At 51.3% G+C, this 22,967-nt stretch overlaps 2 protein-coding genes across 2 annotated transcripts in view; one reads left to right on the top strand and one right to left on the bottom strand.

The window, feature by feature from the left end:
- Nucleotides 1–874: 874 nt before the first annotated feature.
- LOC137455293 (basic salivary proline-rich protein 4-like) lies at nt 875–2,508 on the bottom strand. The gene is made up of 2 exons (XM_068165983.1): nt 2,311–2,508; nt 875–1,549 (listed from the first exon to the last, which is right to left on the bottom strand). The coding sequence occupies exons 1-2, from the start codon at nt 2,506–2,508 to the stop codon at nt 875–877; spliced, it is 873 nt and encodes a 290-aa protein (XP_068022084.1).
- The window catches only part of VANGL1 (VANGL planar cell polarity protein 1), a 70,521-nt gene continuing 48,613 nt past the window's right edge, over nt 1,060–22,967 (top strand). Inside the window, exons 1-4 of the mRNA XM_068166004.1 lie at nt 1,060–1,140; nt 11,734–12,024; nt 13,730–13,856; nt 20,201–20,808. Of these exons, the coding sequence (XP_068022105.1) occupies nt 11,942–12,024; nt 13,730–13,856; nt 20,201–20,808 (818 nt within the window). The 5' untranslated portion in view covers nt 1,060–1,140; nt 11,734–11,941. The remainder of the gene's footprint in view (nt 1,141–11,733; nt 12,025–13,729; nt 13,857–20,200; nt 20,809–22,967) is intronic.

Below are 22,967 nucleotides of genomic sequence, written 5' to 3'. Positions count from 1 at the left end.
GGTTCTGAAACACTGAAACAGGCTCCCCAGGGAGGTGGCTGAAGGTGTTTGAAAAGACACAGAGATCTGGTACTGAGGGAGGATGGTTTAGCACCAGACTTGGCAGAGTTAGGGAATGGTTGGACTTGATTAGAGGTCCTTTCCCAACAAAATTATTCTCTGATGTTGTGAATAGGAGGTCCCAATCCTGGAAGCATTTATATTTGGGTTGGATGGGGCCATAAACAACATGGTCTTGTAGAAAATCTCCCTGTCCATGGCGAGGGGTTGGACCTAGATCTTCAGCATCCCTTCAACCCAAACTGTTCTGATTCTATAGCACTTTGGGGCACGGTGGTGTGGGTAGATGGTTGGTCTTGATAATCTCTGAGGTCTTTGCCAAGTTTAATGATTTTATGACCAATCAGTGTAAGGAATTTAGTGCCCAAGGCAAGCTTCAAGCAGCCTCTTAGAGGCTTCAAGCAAACCAAGCCCTTCTCCCTGGGGGGCAGGAGGTCTTCCTCACCGCAGACTTCTGACCAGGGGTAAGGTGCACTGTAGCTGCAGGCTATGGGTGGAGGAACAGAGCAAGCAGTCCCAAAGGCAAGGCAATTACAGTGCCTAGCAGTGCATTTAGCCTTGGAGAAACCCCAACAACATGGTTGTCCTGGATGGGAAAGCTCAAAGGAATTGGTATTTTTGCGTTAAGGACAGGTAAGGCTCTCCTCCATTCAGCCTCTCCCCTTAAAGCCGAAAGGGCTCAGCCTTGGAGGGGCTGCGGGGGTCGGAAGGGTGCACCCGGGACCAGGGAGAGGAGCGATGGGTAGGTCGGGCCGCAGCTCCCCGCCGGGCATGGCCGCAGCAAGGTCCGGCTGGGAGTTGCTGGTGCCCGGGTCTAGCGGGCCGGCGGCGGCAGCGTGGGGAGCCGGCGGCCCGGCTCCTCATGAGAGCGGTCGCTACCCGCGGAGGGAAGCCCGGGCCGGGGGGCGGCGGCTCCGGCGGTGCGGGGGCGGTGCGGCTCTCGGCGGCGGAGGGACGGCGGGGCGGTGCCGGGCACAGGAAGCGGAAAGCGGCGGCAGCGGCTGGAGCGACGGCGGCCGCCGCCGGGGGGAAGGCGGCGGGTTGGTGCCGGGAACGGCATGGGGCGGCTACGGGACGGAGGTGAGTCTGTCCCGTCTGTGGGTCTGTTTTCTCGCCTGCACGCTCGTCTGTCTTGTGCGTGCGGGGTCGGGTCGGGTCGGATTGCAGTGCAGTGCGAGGGCGGCAGCGCTGCTGTCCTCCACCACACCCTCCCGCCCCCAGGACCCTTGCCACCGCTCTGCCCCGGGGTGCCCGGTAGCAGCGATGGGCAGCTTCTTCTGCTCCTGCCCGCTGTGGCTAGGGTTCTGCCCCGGCCGAGGCTGGGGCTGAGAGCCCAGCCGGGCTGCGGGGGGAGCCCGCCGCGTCCCCGCTCCCGCTGCCCGGCGCTTTCCAGGTCGGCCAGGCGCCGGTTGCCGGGGCTTGGCGGCGGGGGAAGGCTGGCGGGCCTCCCTCCGGCCGGCCGGGACGGCGGCTGCAGCCCGCGGGGAGGCTGCCGGGGCGGCAGGTGAGAGGGAGTTCAACTTCCCGGCGTAAAGCCTTCAAAAGCCGACGGGGGCCGTAGGCGTAGCCCTTGACGGTAAGCAGCACTTTCTCTGCCCAGCTTCGCCTTTGAAAGAGCCTGCGGGCTGCCCGTTCCCGCTGGTGCGAAGGTGCCGCCGATACCTCCTGTACCCGGGCTCTATAGAAAGCTGCTTCTGTGGCTGGGCTCACCCCGCTGCGCAGCAAGGCGCGGACAAGGGGAGCTACAATTGCCGCTGCTTTGCTTAGAAGCTGGTTTGGTCACTTGAAGTGATGCCCAGTCACAGACTGGCGGGGCTGAAGGGTTGTTTTTCTTTCAGCAAGTTATATCCTGGGGAAGCTCCAGGCTTGTATGGCCGGAGATAAATCTGCTCCAGTGACCGGGAGGAGAGTCTCCTTCTGTACCTTGGTAGCACTGGCCTTGGAGTGCAACACCTGAAGGCTTTGAAGCACCCTCAGCTGAGGGCAGAGCTGTCGTATTCACGGTTTGCTCTGGGTGATCGCATGCTCGTTTGCTTTAGGAGACTATCAGGGCTCTAAACTAACTCCCTTGTGCTGAAGGCTGAGCTCTTCGGCTTGCAGGGGTCTGTGAAAGCATAAATGATGAGAGCAGGGTTTTTGGCTTGGAGAGGAAGACTTAGCGAATCCATAAGTGTTTGAAGTAGTGGGGTGTTTTGGCCCTGGGATTGTCGATCATGACTTGCCTGCAAGACTTAAGAAATCAAATCATACTGGCTGAAAGAGCAAATCAGCATATGGTGGAGTATGTTCTGTGATGTTGTTACCTGTGAGCCCCACGCTGGGGCTTCCTGACTTGGAGAAGAGCTGTGAAGAGAGCTTCAGCAATGTTTTGCTGCCTTTGAAGGGCTTCATTTTTGACCATGCTTGGCTCTTTTCCTCCTCTGAGATTTGGCAGTGGTCCCAAAACATGTTGGCTCTCCGATCATTTTGCTTGTTAATTTTGAAAACTAAACGGTGACTAGCATTGCAGAAACTCTCCCTTGAGCATGCTCCTTGTGAGATGAGGTTTTGGAAGGAGCCAGGCCTCTGTTGGAACCCCTCTGGCCCATGCTCATTGACCAGCAGCTCCTTGTGGCTGCTGCTACCTTTTGGTTTTGGTTAGTGGCAGTGTTCTTGCTGGCCCATGTCTTGTGGACGTGTGCAACTAGGAATGGCTTGCTTGCTTACCAGGGTGAAAATGCCACCAAGATGAGTGCAGTTGTCCTAGCAAAACTGTGTGTCATAGTATCATAGTATCAGTCAGGGTTGGAAGGGACCACAAGGATCATCTAGTTCCAACCCCCCTGCCATGGGCAGGGACACCCCACACTAGATCAGGCTGGCCAGAGCCTCATCCAGCCTGCTCTTAAACACCTCCAGGGATGGGGCCTCAACCACCTCCCTGGACAACCCATTCCAGGGCTTCACCACTCTCAATGTGAAAAACCAGTTTCATTCCATTCCCCCTAGTCCTATCACTACCTGATATCCTGATATATTGTTATGGTATCCTGCCTGCCTTCCACCTCTGACAAGCAAAGTGAAGAATGGCATCAGAAATGTGGCTTTGCTGCTGTAGGGTGAGTTGTGCTCTGTAGGTACCTGAGAGGACAACTGTGATGTCCACTTGCTGGTGGAAAGCAGTATCCTCTGTATCAGGTACTGTCACTGGGGAATTTGGCAGAAGGAGAAAATGAAGCCTTGTGAAAACTTTCTTTTAGTTGCTCTTTAGCCTTCCCTTTAGAATTACCTCTCTTGAGTCAAACTAAGAAACTATGGCTATTTCCTCAGGGGTCAGTGCCCTTGCCCTTTCTCTTTGCAAGATCCAAATGGCATTGGCTTTGTACAGGAGGAGGGAGACAGAGACTCCAGACTGTGGAGCTCTGCTGTGCTGTGTGCTGGTGATTTGATCAGGGTCTGTAGACTTGGGGTTTTATTTTGAATCCAAAGAGAAACTGCAGGAGGACATGCAGCATTCTGAAGGAAGGAGTGCACTTTCAGTAGAGAAACATCTTGCTGTTTCTAGCTTTTAATGCACTCTCAGTACCCAAGAGCAGTGGTCAAAGTAAACTTTGGAAATACACTGCCTGCTTGGATAGGCAGAGCCTGAAGAGCCTCCCAAGACTCTTTCCCCTGTTTGTTTCAGTGAGGCTATAGGGCTTTAAATGTCAGCTTGGAATCAGAATCATAGAATTATTTCTGTTGGAAAAGATATCGAAGATCATCAAGCCCATCTGCCAACCTAAAACCACCATGGCCATTAAACCATGTCCAAAGTGCCTTGTCCACATGTTTCTTGAACACCTCCAGGCATGGTGACAGCTCCACCTGCCTGGACAACCTGTTGCAATGCCTGACCACTCTTGGAGAACTGTTCCTTCGCTCAGACTTGGGCCCTCCAGTATCATGAGAGCAGTGCCACAACACCTTCTAGCATGTCACATGGCTCTGGGGTTAAGGGGTGCCCTCGAAGGTCTAACAGCTCAGAAGAGATGTATGAGCAAGGAAACACAAGTTTTCACCAGGATGGAAGCTAGAGGTGTACTTTGCATGATAAATCAGGAATTTCAGTTACACTTTAGACGCTCGGACAGCACAGCTGTGGTTCTTGGAGTGGGCAAAGGACATCCTCCAGGGAGGTGTTTCACTGATGGGTCTCATGCAGAGATCTTCCCAGCTTCCAGCTGTGAAACAAGGAGGCAAGAGGCTAGGGCTTAATGCTTGGTAACAGGGCTTGTTTGTCTGGTTTAGGCTAGGCATTGTTGCTGTCGGTTGAAACAGCCTTGCTGTGTTTCCAGACCTGTGTCACTGCATGTTCTGCTTAAACATGCAGGTGGATTTCTTCAATAAACCAAGCGGCTTTTCATTTTGAGATATCCATGTCGTGGACTAATGGTTCTCAGCCTAGGGGCTGGAAATTCCTGGGGGTCTAGGAAATCTTTCTAAGAAGCATCTGAAAACCAAAAGAAAAGAGAAGCTATTGCTAGAGGGCTTGAATTTGCTGACTACTAAACATTTTTTAGGGTGAAGGGGCTTGCAAATCAAGACTAGCCGCCGTAGAGTAGAAGTCCTGGTTTATCTGTGGGACGAAGGCCAAAATTAACCTTGTTTAATGTCACAATGTGAAAGCTAAGCTGGTGAGGGGTTTGGAACACAAGCCCTATGAAGAGAGGCTAAGGGAGTTGGGGTTGCTTAGCCTGGAGAAGAGGAGGCTCAAGGTGGGGATCTTAGTGCTCTCTACAACTCCCTGAAGGGAGGTTGTAGACAGGCAGGGAATGGTCTCTTCTCCCAGGCAACCTGCACAAGAGGACGCAGTCTCAGGCTGTGCCAGAGAAGGTTTAGGCTGGAGGTTAGGAGGAAGTTTTACACAGAGAGAGTGATTGCCCATTGGAATGGGCTGCCCAGGGAGGTGGTGGAGTCACCATCACTGGAGGTGTTTAGGAGGAGACTTGAGAGGGTGCTTGGTGCCATGGGTTAGTTGATTAGGTGGTGTTGGATGAGAGGTTGGATGCAATGATCTCAAAGGTCTCTTCCAATCTGGTTTATTCTGTTGTAAAAAAACCCATAAATATAAATAAAAATAAAGGAAACAACCTTTTTTTCCCCCAAGGCTCCTTGGCCATTACAACCAAAAGCCTTGACTCTGCAAATAGATCAGCATGGGTGAGCTTCTGTGCTTACAGGTCAAACTGCTGGGCTGGGGCCTGCCTGCAGGAAATTCAAAAGCAGAAGGTTCCTGTGGCATTGCTCATAGGTGTTGCTATAGATGCAGCTGAACAGAGCAAGTTACATAACTTGCCATTTTTCTGGAGTGAGTGGTAGGAAGACTCCTGCACCCGCACTGTGCAGCCCCGTTCATGCCAGAGCTGGAAGACATCCTCCCTGCTTAGCCCTCTTTTAATTGTTTGTACTCTTGAGCCCTCATGCTATCCCCTGGCTTAGCTTTTGGAGTTCTGCGTGCTCAACTTATAAAGTTCTTCTTCTCACTAACTGAGGAGAAAATATTTCTCAGCACGCTAGCTCGTGGGCATCCGTTGCCCCGCAGACAGCTGGTGCTGTTTAACAAGCGAGGCTGCCGGCGCGCCGAGCCGAACGTGCGCCCGTCCGCGCGGACACTTGTGGCTGCTTGTGCTCCAGATGGCGCTTCCAAATCTGTGCAGCTCCGTGAACCGACTGGCAAAGCAGCTCTAATTGATGGCAAGTTTTAAACAAGAGTAAGACTGAAGCCGCACAGACAAGGATTTCAAAGCCGGGCTGCTCTGGAGCGATTTGCCTCAACTTCACAGGGGAAACTCCGTGGGGAAGGCATGGGGATGTAAAAGAGTGCTCTTGTTTGCGTTTGCCCTCTTTGATTTAAAGATGTAACTTGCTCTTTTAAATTTCCGTTGGGCCGGGTGCCAGGGCTGTGCTCCCTGCAAGACAATCACAAAGAGAACTTCACTGGAAGCGGGACTGGGCTCCCAGCGTGGAAAACAGCGATTCAAAAGAAGTCTATTTGAAGATTTATGAGCGTATGAAAAGAGGGAGTCACAGCGAGTGGTGGAGCTGCCTCGAAACTGGAATTACCACGATCTCTGCAGCAGGCAGGGGCAGCTATGTGGATGTAGTTACCCTGCAGGATGCACCCACCCTCACCAGAAGTGGGTCCTAAAATGCCCTTTGGTGCGGCCCTGGCGTTGTTTTTTTCATCTAGTAGTTGGCATCTTCCAGTCCTCGGTGAGTAAGGGAAAGGCTGAGTGAGAGTGCTGGCCCCACACAGGGAGCAAAGTGCTGGGTGTGCAGTTACACCCTTGTTGTGGCTGGCAGCGGGGAGGCATTCCCGCCGCCCCTCTAGCTGTCGGGCTCGCACCGCTGTTCACCCTGGTGTTGGTTTTGCTGTTTGGGGCTGCACTGTGAACTAGGTCACTGAAAGGATGCAAGACAAAAGCCCGGCGAGGGGGAGAAGAGGGATTGTTGTTTTGTTTTGTTTTCCAGCGGTGCTGTTTGCTCGCTGAGAATTGTGTTGACACAACCAAGAGTGGTGAACCGTGCTGTGGAGGTGGAAGCTCCTTACACCATGTTTCTTGTCAGTGCTGAAATACAGTGCAACTTTACCCTCGGGCCAAAGGAGCTTTCTTTCAGGCAGGGTCAGAAGCTCTGCAAACAGACTGTGCCTTCAGTGGAGTCCTAGGAGATGTAATGATCTTTTGTGAAGCCGTTTCAGTTGGCTAAATTGGCTTCTCAGTTCACACTTGCTTGTGGAGGGATGAGGCCCCAAAGGATGGGGCTGCTTCTTTATGCAGCATGGTTGTCCTCACTCAGAGCAGTAGGGTAAGAATCATCTTTAACAGTGATTTAGTACTGGAACTGCTTAAAGACTGCTTGCTTTGGATACAGTTGAAGGATTTATGTATAGCTTGCCTTCTCTAGGTTTTCCCAGGTTGTTGTAGTGGATGCAGTTGGGGTGGTGGCTAATCCAAGGTTGACTTCTGCATGGGTGCTGCACTTTGGCCACAACAACCCCATGCAGTGCTACAGGCTGGGGTCAGAGTGGCTGGAGAGCAGCCAGGCAGAGAGGGACCTGGGGGTGCTGATTGACAGCTGCCTGAACATGAGCCAGCAGTGTGCCGAGGTGGCCAAGAAGGCCAATGGCATCCTGGCTTGCATCAAGAATAGTGTGGCCAGCAGGAGCAGGGAAGTCATTGTGCCCTGTACTCAGCACTGGTTAGGCCACACCTTGAGTCCTGTGTCCAGTTCTGGGCCCCTCAGTTTAAGAAGGACATTGAGACTCTTGAATGTGTCCAGAGAAGGGCAACAAGGCTGGGGAGAGGTCTGGAGCACAGCCCTGTGAGGAGAGGCTGAGGGAGCTGGGGTTGTTTAGCCTGGAGAAGAGGAGGCTCAGGGGAGACCTTATTGCTCTCTACAACTACCTGAAGGGAGGTTGTAGCCAGGTGGGGGTTGGTCTCTTCTTCCAGGCAACCAGCACCAGAACAAGAGGACACAGTCTCAAGCTGCACCAGGGGAGGTTTAGACTCGAAGTGAGGAGAAAGTTCTTCCCAGAGAGAATTGTTAGTCATTGGAATGTGCTGCCCAGGGAGGTGGTGGAGTCACCATCCCTGGAGGTGTTCAAGAGGGGATTGGATGTGGCACTTGAAGCCATGGTTTAATAGTCATGAGGTGTTGGGTGACAGGTTGGACTTGATGACCTTTGAGGTCTTTTCCAGCTTTATTGATTCTATGATTCGATGTGCCATTGAATGAGTTCCAACCTGGAGATGTAGTTTAGCATATTAGTTGTCTTTTAGACCCTTCTCTGTATCTGCCCCAGTAGTTCCAGAAGCTTTTTCTAGAGTAAGGCTATAAAATAGACTAGGAGGTAGGTATTCTGCTTGACTTGGCTATGGGGAATGTGTGTTTGGACTGTGCTCCTCCCTTCTTGATTTCTTCATTTCATTCTGCTCAGGCTAGGAGTGATGTTTAGCTAATGGCCCAGGCTATCCTTTGGTGGCCAAATCTAGGAAGCCTTCTTAACAATCAGCCTTGGATGGGCGCCAGACAGAGCCTTTTCCCAGCTTTTTCTGGCTGGAGTTGGGGAGATATATTTTATCATTGGAAAATGTGTAAATGCCTTGACAGGAAGATAGATTTAGCCCCTGGTGTGCCCTGTAACGTGGGGACAAGGGGATGCTGTAGCGTCCCGTCCCCAGATTCAGCGTGCTGTTACCGACAGCAATCCAGGAGGCTTCCAGCGTTTGTTTTGAGGGCTGCCCTGCTGACTTTTCACAGAGCAGTGTCAAAACCGTTGCTCTTGTTTACACAGAAAATGAAAGTTGGCGTGATCCAGCCTGCCCTGGTCTTCCTGTGTTGGTCTTCCCATGAGCCTGCTTTCCAGCACTGCCTTGCTTCACCCATTGTCAAGGGAACGCTGCTCTTTCAGCAGTTCCTGTCTTGGCAGCCCTGGGCATTTCCACAGCAGCCCCTACCTGCTGCAATGTTCTCTGTTCATGTCTCCAGAGAACTGTGACCCTGTGCTGCTGGAAGTGAGATTTGTCAGAAGAGAGGGTCTGTCGCCAGTCCCTGTCTCAGTTCTGATTCTTCTATGTGGGAGCTGGGGGGAAAATTCTTTCATGTGGTTAGAGGAAACGGCTGGGAGTTGACACTTTCCTAGAAGCCTAGGACAAAAAAAATGCATAAGCCCTTACTAATGTATGTTGGCAGCTCCCCTTGCTTTTCCTATTCCTGTATTGTGGTGGTATGCATTTGTGTAGTTAGTAGTCAGTGTTTGCTCTCAAAGGGGCTCCAGTAACATCACAGTCAGTGGTTCAAGCCTGTAATACCTATATCACCTAACACGCCTATTATCACCTTTTGTGTGGGGTGTTTCTGGATTGTAACACCTAGTGATTGCAAGATCCTGTGCAGCCATCACCTTTACTGGTATCTCAGTGCTTTTTGAAGGTAAGGGACAGTGGCCTCACCTTCTGGTTTGTAATGCCTAATGATTGCGAGGTGTTGTGTAGCTGTCTTCTCAGTTGCTGTCCTAGTGATTTCTGAAGGCAGGGGCTGATGGCCTCACTCCCATTTATCAGAGGACAGACACAGAGGAAGGATTTTTCCGTGGTTGCCTAGCAGGACAGAAGTAAAAATCAGCTTTAATGAACCCCAGCCAATTGCTGGAGGCATAAGCTACAGGCTGTGTGCAAGTCTCGGGAGCTAACGAGCATTAGCATCGTGTCCCAGGCTGGGGGATTTTCATTCCTCTTACAGCAGTGATGCCATTTTCCAAACTGTGCTGTGCCTTGGCTTTGTTCCACTGTGTTTAAACCCATACTCATTCTTCCCCTCCCAAAACTAGGCCTTATGTTCCCATTCTTACTTGTCTTTCCTAGATCTAGCCTGATCTAGTGTGGGGTGTCCCTGCCCATGGCAGGGGGGTTGGAACTAGATGATCCTTGTGGTCCCTTCCAACCCTGACTGATACTATGATTCTGTACTGTCTCTAGCAAGCCTTCTTGAGGCAGGATATGCACTTGGAGTATGGGAATTCCTGTACATAGAAGGTTCCCCCCATCTCCTTTCAAGGATCCCTAGCAAGCCCAAGGGTTGTGCAAATACCTACAGCTCCTGGTGCAGCAGGATCACTTCCTTGCAATTTGCACCACCAGCCAAGGAACACAGTGGGGAATAGGCTTTGTTCTTTGGCACAGTGTTGTGGAGCTCTCTGCTTGATTACAAGCTTTTCTGGAGGTGTTAGTAGGGGAATCTAATGTGTGGAAAGAAAAGCTGGCCAAGTATAAAGCCCAGCTCCTGTTGTTGTCCCTCAGTGTTTGGGGAGGGAGAGGGCTGAAAGCAGTGGTTGACTGTTTTATAGCTAACAGCTTTGCAAACTGCTGTGAGCAGAAAAATAATAGAGGGATCCAATTTAATTTTGAAGTGGTCTTTTTGCCCACTCTGAAAATATGGCATGGCTGTAGTCCTGTGTTGGCTGGAGACACTGGTCACCTGGGCAGGAGGCATGTGAGTGTGCCCCTGCGTGCCAGACGTGGGGATGTGCCAAAGTACCTCTGTCCGTAGCTGCAGCCCCTCCACACCTCTTCACTGTTTACCTGCCTTTCATAGAATCAATAAGGTTGGGAAAGACCTCAGAGATCATCAAGTCCAACTTATTACCTAATACCTAACACCTCCTGACAACTAAACCATGGCTCCAAGTGCCACATCCAGTCCTTTTTTTAACACCTCTAGGGATGATGACTCCACCACCTCTCTGGGCAGCACATTCCAATGGCTAACAACTCTCTCTGGGAAGAACTTTCTCCTCACCTCCAGCCTAAACTTCCCCTGGCACAGCTTGAGACTGTGTCCTCTCGTTGTGTTGTGGATTGCCTGAGAGAAGAGACCAAGCCCTTTCTGGCTACAACCTCCCTTCAGGTAGTTATAGAGAGCAATAAGGTCTCCCCCGAGCCTCCTCTTCTCCAGGCTAAGCAACCCCAGCTCCCTCAGCCTCTCCTCACAGGGCTGTGCTCAAGGCCTCTCCCCAGCCTCATTGTCCTTCTCTGGACACGTTCAAGAGTCTCAATATCCTTCTTAAATTGAGAGGTCCAGAACTGGACACAGGACTCAAGGTGTGGCCTAACCAGTGCTGAGTACAGGGGCAGAATGTCTTCCCTGCTCCTGCTGGCCACACTATTTGTGATGCTGGCCAGGATGCCCTTGGCCTTCTTGGCCACCTTTGCCAAGCTGACACCTCCTTTCCATTTCTCTTCTCACCTAGCACAGGATGTGGGTTCAGAATGCAGGATGGTGTCTACTCTTCACCACAGGGTTTGGGGTTTTCCACATGTCACTGCTGGGAATTGTTCTGACATTGCCTTGCTCCTGTTCCAAAAACCATGACCCTCTTCTGCCCTTTACAGATGGGATTTAAGCTTCTGTTCCAAATGGAAGCACGGTGTAGGAAGTGTTGGCCCATATAAGCTGGAGGTGCTCTCTAATCAACTCTCCCCTGTGTTCTTAGTATGTGTATATATAGAGACAATTTTTAATAACATTCAATTCTTCAAGGGCAAAAATAGCTTCTGGTGGCAGAGGTGGCAGAGTGAGGGAGGAGCTCAGAGTGCCATTGATTGTTTTAGCAGCTAATGCTTGCAAAAGGGGCACACCTTGCCGTTGTGAAAACAAAGCAGGTTCAGGCAGGGTGGTCTGATCCTCTCCTGTGTTTCCCCTGGGAAAGTCACCCTTGACCCACCTCCCCTTCCCCCTGTATAGGGGCTATAGTGCTGCCTTTCTGCATCTGGGGATATCTGGGCTGTGCATTACACAGGTGAAGAAATGGGGGTGTGGAAGTCAAGCCTGGTACTTTTTCTGGGGGCATGTTTCAGTATCTAGGCTGCTGAGCCATCTGCAGGCCTGCTCCAGGTGACTGGCACTCTATCTCCCAGATTTTTAGGTGCATGGGGTGGAGTTTGTAAAATGGAGATTAGCTGTCCCCTTATTTAAAGCTCTGAGCATGCATGTATTTCTCTGGACCAGAAAGAGAGATTTGGTCAGGACAAGTTTGTGAGCTGAGCACCCTGCTGAGTGGTGACATGTAGCCAGGGTGGGGGAGTTGCTGCAGTAGGAATGGAGTCTTGCCTTGCTCAGAATGCACTGCCATGCCTCTTTCTCTTCCCTTAGGTCGATCGTGAGAAGCCAGTTGCCCTCCCTCCCTTCCCCTTTGATGAGATTCCTTGTAAGTGAAGCTCCCCTGCTCTCTGAGGACCTGACTTCACTGATGGTTGGGAAGCAAAAAGTACCCAGGAAAGCACTTTTATCACGGACTCCACCTCAGGAGCACCAGGGACTTGGTTTCTAAGTGAAATCTGTGACGCTCTGTGCGGATCTGATGTCTGCTGCAATGGATACAGAATCAACATACTCGGGATACTCCCACTACTCAGGTCACTCCAAAAAAGCCCACAGACAAGGGTAAGGAAATGTTTGTTTTCAATTACTTATTGTTCTAAGCTAGGACATGTCCCAGGGGAAAAACATTCTAAGCCAGAGGGAAATCTGTTTGGGGGCATAGCTCTGGAGAAGATGCATGTGGAGAGTCTGCATGAGGAGACTGGAAGCAGTTATTGGGTGCATGCTGAGGTCATGTACAGCCAGAAAGATTGGGATAGCATCAGCAGAAGGAAAAGGTCACTGAACTCTTGTTAAAATATGAGGGATCACTGGAGTCTTGAGGAGATGATGTGTCAGACTTCTTAAACTGATAAAGCCCTATGAGGAGAGGCTGAGGGAGCTGGGGTTGCTTAGCCTGGAGAAGAGGAGGCTCAGGGGAGACCTCATTGCCCTCTACAACTACCTGAAGGGAGGTTGTAGCCAGGAGGGGGTTGGTCACTTCTCCCAGGCAACCAGCACCAGAACAAGTGGACACAGTCTCAAGCTGTGCCAGGGGAGTTTTAGGCTGGCTGTTAGGAAGTAGTTCTTACCAGAAAGAGAGATTGGCCCTTGGAATGTGCTGCCCAGGGAGGTGGTGGAGTCATCATCACTGGAGGTGTTTAGGAAGAGACTGGATGGGGTGCTTGGTGCCATGGTTTAGTTGATTAGATGGTGATGGGTTGGACTTGATGATCTCTAAGGTCTTTTCCAACCTTGGTCTCTTCCATGAAATGAAGTCACTTTGCTTAGAGCCTAGCTCCTGAGTAAAACATCTCTTGTTTGCCTTTTCTACCTTCTTTAACACCCTTCAATATGGATTGCTCTTTGAAGCTTTGAATGCCATGCAGAAGGTTGCCTTCTTAGTTCCCAAAACAAACATAGAAATGCTGGAGTCTGTGACTGTGAACAGGTGAAAGTCTCATCCCATGAAACACTTGAGCTTTGGTAATATCAAGAGATAGTCAACGGAGAGAGCAAAGCTGGGACTCTGGATGCTCCTGATCTTTAAGCCAGTTCCCAAGCACAGGGAGGGTCTCTGGTGCAAAGGCTATTTTCCTGCCCAGGTAGGAAGGGGGAGGAAAACATTGTGAGCACATTGGTGGGGTTTAAGTCATCCTGAGACATTCTCAGACAAGAAGGATCAGGTCTGCATGGCTACTCTGGAAGTAAGTGCTGGCCTGGCACTCTGTGTTCTCGCTGTCTATGTGGGAGGTTAACTGGGGATTATGAACTAACAGAAGTACATTTCACCAGTGATCCTACAGTGTTAAGGTTCTAGCTGACAGGACTAAATGTTACAGGAACTAAGAGTGTCTTGGCTAGTTCTTAGTGTCAGTTGTCCATGTCCCTGTGAGATATTTTACTGCAGGTGGAGAGCTGTGTAGCCCAGTTCATCCCAGATGAAGTTACTTGTTGTTTGGAGAATGTAATCTTCCCTTTCTTTCACAGCACTGGCAGAAGCTGTTTTAGAGAAAAGGAGGTGGTGGGCATGCACCCCTGTCCCACTTGCTCCCCTCTCCAACCACTGAGAGGGTAGACTGTCCCAGCCACGAGGCTGGGAGCTGCTCTGGGCAAGGTCCCGTTTTACCTCTTCCAAAACTTGTTTTGTTACAGATCAAGAGATGGGCATGCACGACACTGACCTAAAGCTTAGGGCACCTGTTGCAGGTAGAGGGGTAGTTTCTGGAGCAGGTGATGGAATTTGCTGTCTGGTAACTCTGTTCTCCCCTTGCTCTGTTTGGAAAAGGAGTCGGGACAGGCACAAATCGCCGCGAAGCAAAGACGGCAGCCGGTCTGAGAAGTCTGTCACTATCCAGACACCTCCTGCAGAGCCACTGCTTGGCAACGATGCCTCTCGGGCAGAGGAGGGCCAGGTAAGGAAGAGGCAATAGCAAATGTGAAGTGTTGGCTAACCCATGCATGGTCAGCAGGAAAAATGTTGCTCACATGCTGTTAGGAAGGAGCCATGATTTGAGTCCCCTTCATTCATGCATCGAGCCAACATCTCAGCCAGTTTTGGTTTTCTTCTTGTTAGAGCATTATTTTTGACAGCACCCAGTGCTGATGTGACTACACCAGGGGCACTAATTTGCCTCTTGTTTTCAGTGTGTCATCTGCCAAGCTCTATAGAAACATCTGTGCTGGGTTAGGAACTGGCTGGAGAGCTGAGCCCAGAGAGTGGTGGTGAATGGTGCCGCAGCCAGCTGGAAGCCAGGCACTAGTGGTGTGCCCCAGGGATCAGTGCTGGGCCCCACCCTGTTCAATATCTTTATTGATGATCTGGATGAAGGGATTGAGTACACCATTAGTAAGTTTGCAGACTACACCAAGTTGGGTGCAGGAGTTGATCTGTTAGACGGTAGAAGGGCTCTCCAGAGGGACCTTGACAGGCTGGGCAGATGGGCAGAGTCCAATATGATGGCATTCAACAAGTCCAAGTGCCAGGTGCTGCACTTCGGCCACAGCAACCCCATGCAGTGCTGCAGGCTGGGGTCAGAGTGGCTGGAGAGCAGCCAGGCAGAAAGAGACCCGGGGGTATGTTTGACAGCTGGCTGAACATGAGCCAGCAGTGTGCCCAGGCAGCCAAGAAGGCCAATGGCATCCTGGCCTGCATCAGGAATAGTGTGGCCAGCAGGAGCAGGGAAGTCCTTCTGCACTGGTTAGGCCAGAGCTTGAGTCCTGTGTCCAGTTCTGGGCCACTCAATTTGAGAAGGACATTGAGACTCTTGAACGTGTCCAGAGAAGGGCAACAAGGCTGGGGAGAGGTCTGGAGCACAGCCCTGTGAGGAGAGGCTGAGGGAGCTGGGGTTGCTTAGCCTGGAGAAGAGGAGGCTCAGGGGAGACCTTATTGCCCTCTACAACTACCTGAAAGGAGGTTGTAGCCAGGAGGGGGTTGGTCTCTTCTTCCAGGCAACCAGCACCAGAACAAGAGGACACAGTCTCAAGCTGTGCCAGGGGAGGTTTAGACTCAAAGTGAGGAGAAAGTTCTTCCCAGAGAGAATTGTTAGCCATTGGAATGTGCTGCCCAGGGAGGTGGTGGAGTCACCGTCCCTGGAGGCATTCAAGAGGGGATTGGATGTGGCACTTGGAGCCATGGTTTAGTTAGTCATGAGGTGTTGGGTGACAGGTTGGAGTTAGATGATCCCAAAGGTCTTTTCCAACCTTATTGCTTCTATGATCTGTTTCCATCATGTCACTGTGCATTGTTCAAGTCAATCCTTTCACCTCTATGTGTACTTTGGTTTTTAAGCAGGATTTACTCTAGGTAATCATGTAAAGCACATTAGAAGCAGGATTCCAGTAGGGAGAGGAGGCAAGAAAGGTGAAACTAATGGGAAATAGAATAGAATAGACCAGACCAGACCAGGTTGGAAGAGACCTTCAAGATCATCGTGTCCAACCTATCATCCAACACCATCTAAACAACTAAACCATGGCACCAAGCACCCCATCCAGTCTCCTCCTGAACACCTCCAGTGATGGTGACTCCACCACCTCCCCGGGCAGCCCATTCCAGTGGGCAGTCACTCTCTCTGTGTAAAACTTCCTCCTGACCTCCAGCCTGAACCTCCCCTGGCTGGGAAGGAGGATGACCTCAGTGAAAGATAGTATGTGAACACTGGGTTAAATAAAGAATGGAATATTGAAGTATTTAGATTGCACCTAGGCTGGATCCAGCGAGCTCTGCTCCAGCAGTTGATGTGAAGGTGCATTTTCATTTTCAGAGTATGGCTAATGCTGTGAGACATAGAATGTAGGGTGTTCCAGTGTCTCCTAGGCTGGATTTGGGGTGTGTTAATCCCTGGCTGTGGGGTTCCACCCCCCTTCTGCACCTCAAAAAAACAACTGATGCCCAGTTTCCACCCAAACTGTGTATGGTGGCACTGGTAGCATTATTCATGTAGCTGCAGGTGGGCTCAGTTCTTATACTGCAGGTTGGTGTTTTGGCAGCAGATGCTGCTTGTTGTGAGTCCCAGCTATTAATTCAAATGGATCTAAAGGCACTGGTGAATTATTAAGCCCTTGTTTTGATGCAGACCTCCTCACTATGACTTAAAGGCAAAGCAAAATGCATGGATGCATAAGCAAGGCTTTTCTCCTAGGGAGCCTGGTGCCCTTGGTTGAGTTCCAGCAACTTTGTCCCACTGGAGATTTAGACTCCTATGTCTGTATAATTGCACATTTTATGCTTGTGCCTCTTAAAAGTGGGAAGAGAGATTGTGAGAGGTAGACTGAGACCAGAGCTGCCTTTTGTCTTCTGGGCTATAACCTTAAGCTGATGTGGTGTTTCAGTCCTTTCTCTCTCCTGCACAGTTTCTCAGCTCATCAAATGGAGGCAGCTATGCAGAGCTATTCCATGCATAAGCATAAAATAATGGAAATGCTCAGATTTCTTTAACTGGAGATGCTGGCAGGGAGGGAAATGTGATAGGATTGTGCTGCCTTTCAGGGGACACTGCAATGCATATCTCTCTTCAGGGGCCTCTGTTTTGGTGAGAAGTGACTCAGAAGAACCTTCCTATTAATTCAAGATGCTGACTGTTTGTGGTTGGTCTGTCTCAAAACCCCACTGCTCTAGGCATGGGAGGTATTAATATCATGGAGAGCATTAGAAGTTAGATCCTTGGAGTTGTTCAAAGTAGTTGTGCTGCCTCCGTCTGCTCCTTTCCCAGAGATTCCTGAAGAGTCTTTAACTCCTACAGAAGTGAATGGAGGTCTAAAATTACACTTGCTTCTTTAGAACAAAATGCTTTGATCAGTGTGTGTGGCTGCAGAACTTTGGGAGAAAGAGTGAATCCTATTAATGGCACAGGCTGCAGGGAGATACACTGAGGGGGGAGAGGAGAGAGCAAAACGTGTGCTTCCCAATGCAGGGTGCAGCTCCTGAAGGGTCAGGTGCTGCCAGGTAGCACAACACAAGCATTGCCTCTGCCTGCTGTAAGGCCTTTGACACTGTCCCCCTCAGCAAACTCCTGGCCAAGCTGTCAGCCCCTGGCTTGGACAGCAGCTCTCTGAGCTGGGTTAGAAACTGGCTGGAGGCTGAGCCCAGAGAGTGGTGGTGAATGGTGCCACAGCCAGCTGGCGGCCAGGCAACAGTGGTGTGCCTCAGGAGTCAGTGCTGGGCCCCATCCTGTTCAATATCTTTATTGATGATCTGGATGAGGGGATTGAGTACACCATCAGTAAATTTGTCGACAACACCAAGCTGGGGGCAGGAGTTGATCTGTTAGAGGGTAGGAGAGCTCTGCAGAGGGACCTCGACAGGCTGGGCAGATGGGCAGAGTCCAAGGGCAGGAGATTGAACACATCTAAGTGCCAGGTTCTGCACATTGGCCACAACAACCCCATGCAGTGCTACAGGCTGGGGTCAGAGTGGCTGGAGAGCAGCCAGGTAGAGAGGGACCTGGGGGTGCTGGTTGATGGTAGGCTGAACGTGAGCCTGCAGTGTGCCCAGGTGGCCAAGAAGGCCAACAGCATCCTGGCCTGTATCAAGAACAGTGTGGCCAGCAGGAGCAGGGAGGTCATTGTGCCCCTGTACACTGCACTGGTTAGGCCACACCTTGAGTCCTGTGTCCAGTTCTGGGCCCCTCAGTTTAGGAAAGATGTTGAGTTGCTGGAAGGTGTCCAGAGAAGGGCAACAAAGCTGGGGAGGGGTTTGGAGCACAGCCCTGTGAGGAGAGGCTGAGGGAGCTGGGGTTGCTTAGCCTGGAGAAGAGGAGACTCAGGGGAGACCTTCTTGCTCTCTACAACTACCTGAAGGGAGGTTGTAGCCAGGTGGGGGCTGGTCTCTTCTCCCAGGCAAGCAGCACTCGGACAAGAGGACACAGTCTCTATCTGTGCCAGGGGAGGTTTAGGCTGGAGGTTAGGAAGAAGTCCTTCATAGAAAGAGAGATTGGCCTCATGGAATGTGCCATTGGACTTGATGGTCTTAAAGGTCTTTTCCAACCTGGTTAATTCTGCATTTGTGAGAAGCATCAGGGCTCTTCATGGGCATGAGTGGCTCCAGCAGCAGCCGTGAGTCACATCCATATGTGTCAGTGTAACTCTTTAGCTGTGCCAACAATGAGAAGAGAGGCATTATGGGGTGGGAGAACTAGCTTGCAAAGTTCTTTGATATTGGCTTGGGAACTATTGAGACTTTCAGTAAACATCATGCAATGTGAAGCTGGCCTGTGTGGTGACTGTTTCAGGCAAGGTTTTTTTGTGGCTGAGTGGCTCCTGATCATTTCTTGGATTCTTAATACCAGAGCTGCTTGGTAGTCTGTGATTCTGTAAACTTAAACCTGGTCACAGAGGGTGTTTGCAGATGATTTGTGCTTCTAACTAAACTCTTATTGGCATGTCAGCTACTGAGGGCAGTGCTGTTGTAGAGCATTGTAGAAACTTCTTACAACAGCTTGTGGTGATTGGGCAAGGGAGAGCAGCTTTAAGCTGGAAGAGGGTAGATCTAGACTGGATATCAGGAAGTAATTCTTTACAGTGATGGTGCTGGTGGAGGAGAAGCTCAACAGGAGCTCTCAGTGTGCACTTGCAGCCTGCAAAGCCAATCAGATCCTGGGCTGCATGAAGAGAAGTGTGGCCAGCAGGGCAAGGGAGGTGATTCTCCCCCTCTGCTCAGCTCTGCTGAGACCCCACCTGGAGTACTGCCTCCAGTTCTGGAGCCCCTATGACAAGAGGGATCTGGAGGTGCTGGAACGTGTCCAGAGGAGGGCCAGGAGGATGATCAGAGGGCTGGAGCACCTCTCCTGTGAGGACAGACTGAAGGAGTTGGGGCTGTTCAGTCTGGAGAAGAGAAGGCTCCGAGGTGACCTAATTGTGGCCTTCCAGTATCTGAAGGGGGCTACAGGAAGGCTGGGGAGGGACTGCTCAGGATCTCAGGTAGTGATAGGAGTAGGGGGAATGGAATGAAGCTGGAGGTGGGGAGATTGAGGCTGGAGGTGAGGAGGAAGTTCTTCCCCATGAGAGTGGTGAAGCCCTGGAATGGGTTGTCCAGGGAGGTGGTTGAGGCCCCATCCCTGGAGGTGTTTAAGCCCAGGCTGGATGAGGCTGTGGCCAGGCTGATCTAGTGTGGAGTGTCCCTGCCCATGGCAGGGGGGTTGGAACTAGATGATCCTTGTGGTCCCTTCCAACTCTGACTAGTACTATGATACTGTGGTGAGACACTGGAACAGGTTGCTTAGAGAGGTTGTGGGTGTCCCCTCCCTGGAGGCATTCAAGGCTAGGCTGGACAGGGCTTTGAGCAGCCTGGTCCAGTGGAAGGTGTCCCTGTCCATGGCAGAGTGGTTGGAACTAGATGATCTTCCAGGTCCCTTCCATTCCAAACCATTCTATGAATCCATGAAAAGGAACTGCAGCAGCTTGCTGAAAGTGCAGTGTTACAGATGGGAAAACAACGTGTGAACGTGTTTGTGATTGTGTAACTGCAGCAACAGCTGGCATGAAACACTGCAATGAAAATTTCCCTTCCGGGTGCTTCTGTGGTGCACTTCCACCACAGAATTTCTGGGCTGGACAAGTGTTAGTCCTTGCCCTGCACATGGGAACTGATGCTTACTGCAGTTTCCAAGAGTTAATGTGATATTACTCGTTAAGTGTGCTGAAGGAGGTACCTCTGGGGTACAGTGGGTGGCACAGCAAGCTGAGCTACCTGCTCTAGAGTTACAGGTTTTGAACACTTAATGTTTATAAGCACTGGTTTGGACAAGTTGCTGTTGTTTCCAAACCTTTGCTAGTTTTCAGGGTTGACTATTCAAAATATTGAAGGTGTTGCTTCTGCTGTATTGTTGGTTGGGTTTTTTTCTGGAACTCAAGTCTGTTGCTTTTTCCAGGACAGAAGGAATGGAATAGGGTGGGATGGAAAGAGGGGGAAGGGGTGGGATGGAAAGAGGGGGAAGGGGTGGGATGGGAGGAGAGTGGAAGGAGAGGGAGAGTGGAAGGAGAGGGAGAGTGGAAGGAGAGGGAGAGTGGAAGGAGAGGGAGAGTGGAAGGAGAGGGAGAGTGGAAGGAGAGGGAGAGTGGAAGGAGAGGGAGAGTGGAAGGAGAGGGAGAGTGGAAGGAGAGGGAGAGTGGAAGGAGAGGGAAGGGGTGGAATGGAATTAACCAGGTTGGAAGAGACCCTTGAGATCATAGAGTCAAATATATCATCCAACACTACAAATAGAAGACCTGGAAGGAGTAACTTCATTGTTTTAATGTTGTTTATGTCTTCCTCCCTCAGGATGACAACTGGGGTGAGACCACAACAGCAATCACAGGCACCTCTGAGCACAGCATTTCCCAGGAGGACATTGCTCGGATCAGTAAGGATCTGGAAGACAGCGTTGGGTTGGACTGCAAACGCTACCTGAGCTTGACAGTGGCAGCTGTTCTCGGACTCCTTGTCTTCCTTACCCCTATTGCCTTCATCCTGTTACCCCAGATCCTGTGGCGGGATGCTCTGGAGCCGTGTGGTACTGTCTGTGAGGGACTGTTCATCTCTGTGGCATTCAAACTCCTCATTCTTCTGATTGGGACCTGGGCTCTGTTCTTCCGCCAGCCCAAGGCAGATATTCCGAGGGTGTTTGTGTTCCGGGCCCTTCTGCTGGTCCTCATCTTCCTGTTTGTGTTTTCCTACTGGCTCTTCTACGGCGTTCGCATCTTGGACTCGAAGGACACCAACTACCAAGGCATAGTGCAGTATGCAGTGTCTCTGGTGGATGCTCTGCTCTTCATTCACTACCTGGCCATCGTGCTGCTGGAGCTGCGGCAGCTGCAGCCCATGTTCACCGTCAAAGTGGTTCGGTCGACAGACGGAGAGTCACGATACTACAGCTTGGGACACTTGAGGTAGGTACAAGCCCCTGAGGTCCAGAGGGTGTAGGTAAGCATGGCTGTGGTGCGCCTCAAAGCGTCGGCTGCTTTTGTGTGGCAATGCCAGCGACGAGCAGCGTGTGCAATATGGCAGTGCAGGCCTGGAGCCTGACATGGTGGTAGGCCATGCTCAGCATAAATGCAGAGCCAGCCAGCAGTGTAGCAAAACAGTGCTGTGCCTGCAGCATGTAACTGAAACAAGGCACTGGTAGCTATAAACATGGACAGTTATCTTGGGACAACAGGACATGCACCTGCATCAACAAACCTCGTTGTGTCACAGTATCACAGTATAGCTTAGGTTGGAAAGGACCTCGAGGATCATCCAGTCCAACCTATCAACACAGACCTCATGACTAGACCATGGCACCAAGTGCCACGTCCAATCTCCTCTTGAACACCTCCAGGGATGGTGACTCCACCACCTCCCTGGGCAGCACATTCCAATGACGAATGACTCGCTCGGTGAAGAACTTCCTCCTCACCTCGAGTCTAAACCTCCCCTGGCACAGCTTGAGACTGTGTCCTCTTGTTCTGGTGCTGGTTGCCCGGGAGAAGAGACCAACCCCTTCCCGGCCACAACCACCCCTCAGGTAGTTGTAGAGGGCAATGAGGTCACCCCTGAGCCTCCTCTTCTCCAGGCTAAACAACCCCAGCTCGCTCAGCCTCTCCTCACAGGGCTGTGCTCAAGGCCTCTCCCCAGCCTTGTTGCCCTTCTCTGGACACCTTCAAGTGTTTCGATGTCCTTCTTAAACTGAGGGGCCCAGAACTGGACACAGGACTCAAGGTGTGGCCTAACCAATGCAGAGTACAGGGGCACAATGACTTCCCTGCTCCTGCTGGCCACACTATTCCTAATGCAGGCCAGGATGCCATTGGCCTTCTTGGCCACCTGGGCACACTGCTGGCTCATATTCAGGCGGCTGTCAATCAGCACCCCCAGGTCCCTCTCTGCCTGGCTGCTCTCCAGCCACCCTGACCCCAGCCTGTAGCTCTGCATGGGATTGCCGTAGCCAAAGTGCAGCCCCTGGCACTTGGACTTGTTGAATGCCATCCCATTGGACTCTGCCCATCTGCCCAGTCGGTCGAGGTCCCTCTGCAGAGCCTTTCTACCCTCTAACTGACCAACATCTGCTCCTAACCTGGTGTCATCTGCAAACTTGCTGATGAAACTTGCTGGTGTCATTAGTAGTTGGACCAATAATCTGTAATAGTGCAATGTGTGGTCACTCATAGGGAACCAATGGAGCTGTGCCAACAGGGCACTCCGAGGTTATATAAGTTGTAGCAGTTCCCTTGCTACGCACTTCTGCCTTTCCTGTCTCTTCTTCTTCTACACTTTACTTTACTGTGCTATACTTGCACCACAGGCCTGCACCATTGGCCTGCACCACTGGAACAATAAAGGAACAATACTCGATCATATTGGCCAGGCGTATTGATTCCCATCTCCGTCGCCTCCCATACTTTTGTACGTGTGGTTTTGCTGCTTCATGAATCTGCCTCCAGAAGAGTCTGAAGTCACCAGACTGAACCTCTCCACCCCTCTGCGAGTGTGGGAGAGATCCTCTCTGTTTCAGAGGAATCCTGTGCGTTTCAGGGCAGGAAAAGAGCTGACAGCACAACTTTAGGCTGGTCATTGGACTAAGCCTGGTAAGCTCTGTAAGATCCTCCTCTGGGTTTGTTGCCCTGTCTCCTTAGGCTAGAAAGGGATAGAGGCCTCCTTATGTAGCCATGGCCAGCTTCTGCTCTCTGGCTGCCCAGCCCAGGTGTCATTTTGAGAGCAGTCCTTTTAAGCCCTGCAAAGCAGCACTCCTCAGAGCTTCCTGACAGCAGGCCAGTCCATGTGGCAGGGCCTGAAGGAAGAGGTGAGTGGCTCTGTGTGAGAAAGCATTCAGCAGCCTAAACATGCTGTTGAACATAAGACCCTTAATGGGAAGGTCGTGAGTTCAAGCCTGCAGTGGGCAGGAGTGTCCTCCCTACTCTAGTCTGTGGTGACAGGTTGGACTCGAGGATCTTTGAGGTCTCTTCCAACCTTGGTGATACTGAATACTGAACACTGATCTTAGTTGTCATGTGCAGCCAAGGGTTGTGCAAGGAACTGGAATAAGCATCCTTTGGGTCAGGTTGAGTGC

The sequence above is a fragment of the Melanerpes formicivorus genome, unplaced genomic scaffold (genome assembly GCF_026170545.1).
Source record: "Melanerpes formicivorus ecotype bairdi unplaced genomic scaffold, bMelFor1.0.p_v2 SCAF_95, whole genome shotgun sequence".
Classification (NCBI taxonomy): Eukaryota; Metazoa; Chordata; class Aves; order Piciformes; family Picidae; genus Melanerpes; species Melanerpes formicivorus.
The sequence above is the reverse complement of the archived record's forward strand: the minus strand, read 5'-3'. Positions and strand labels throughout refer to the sequence as shown.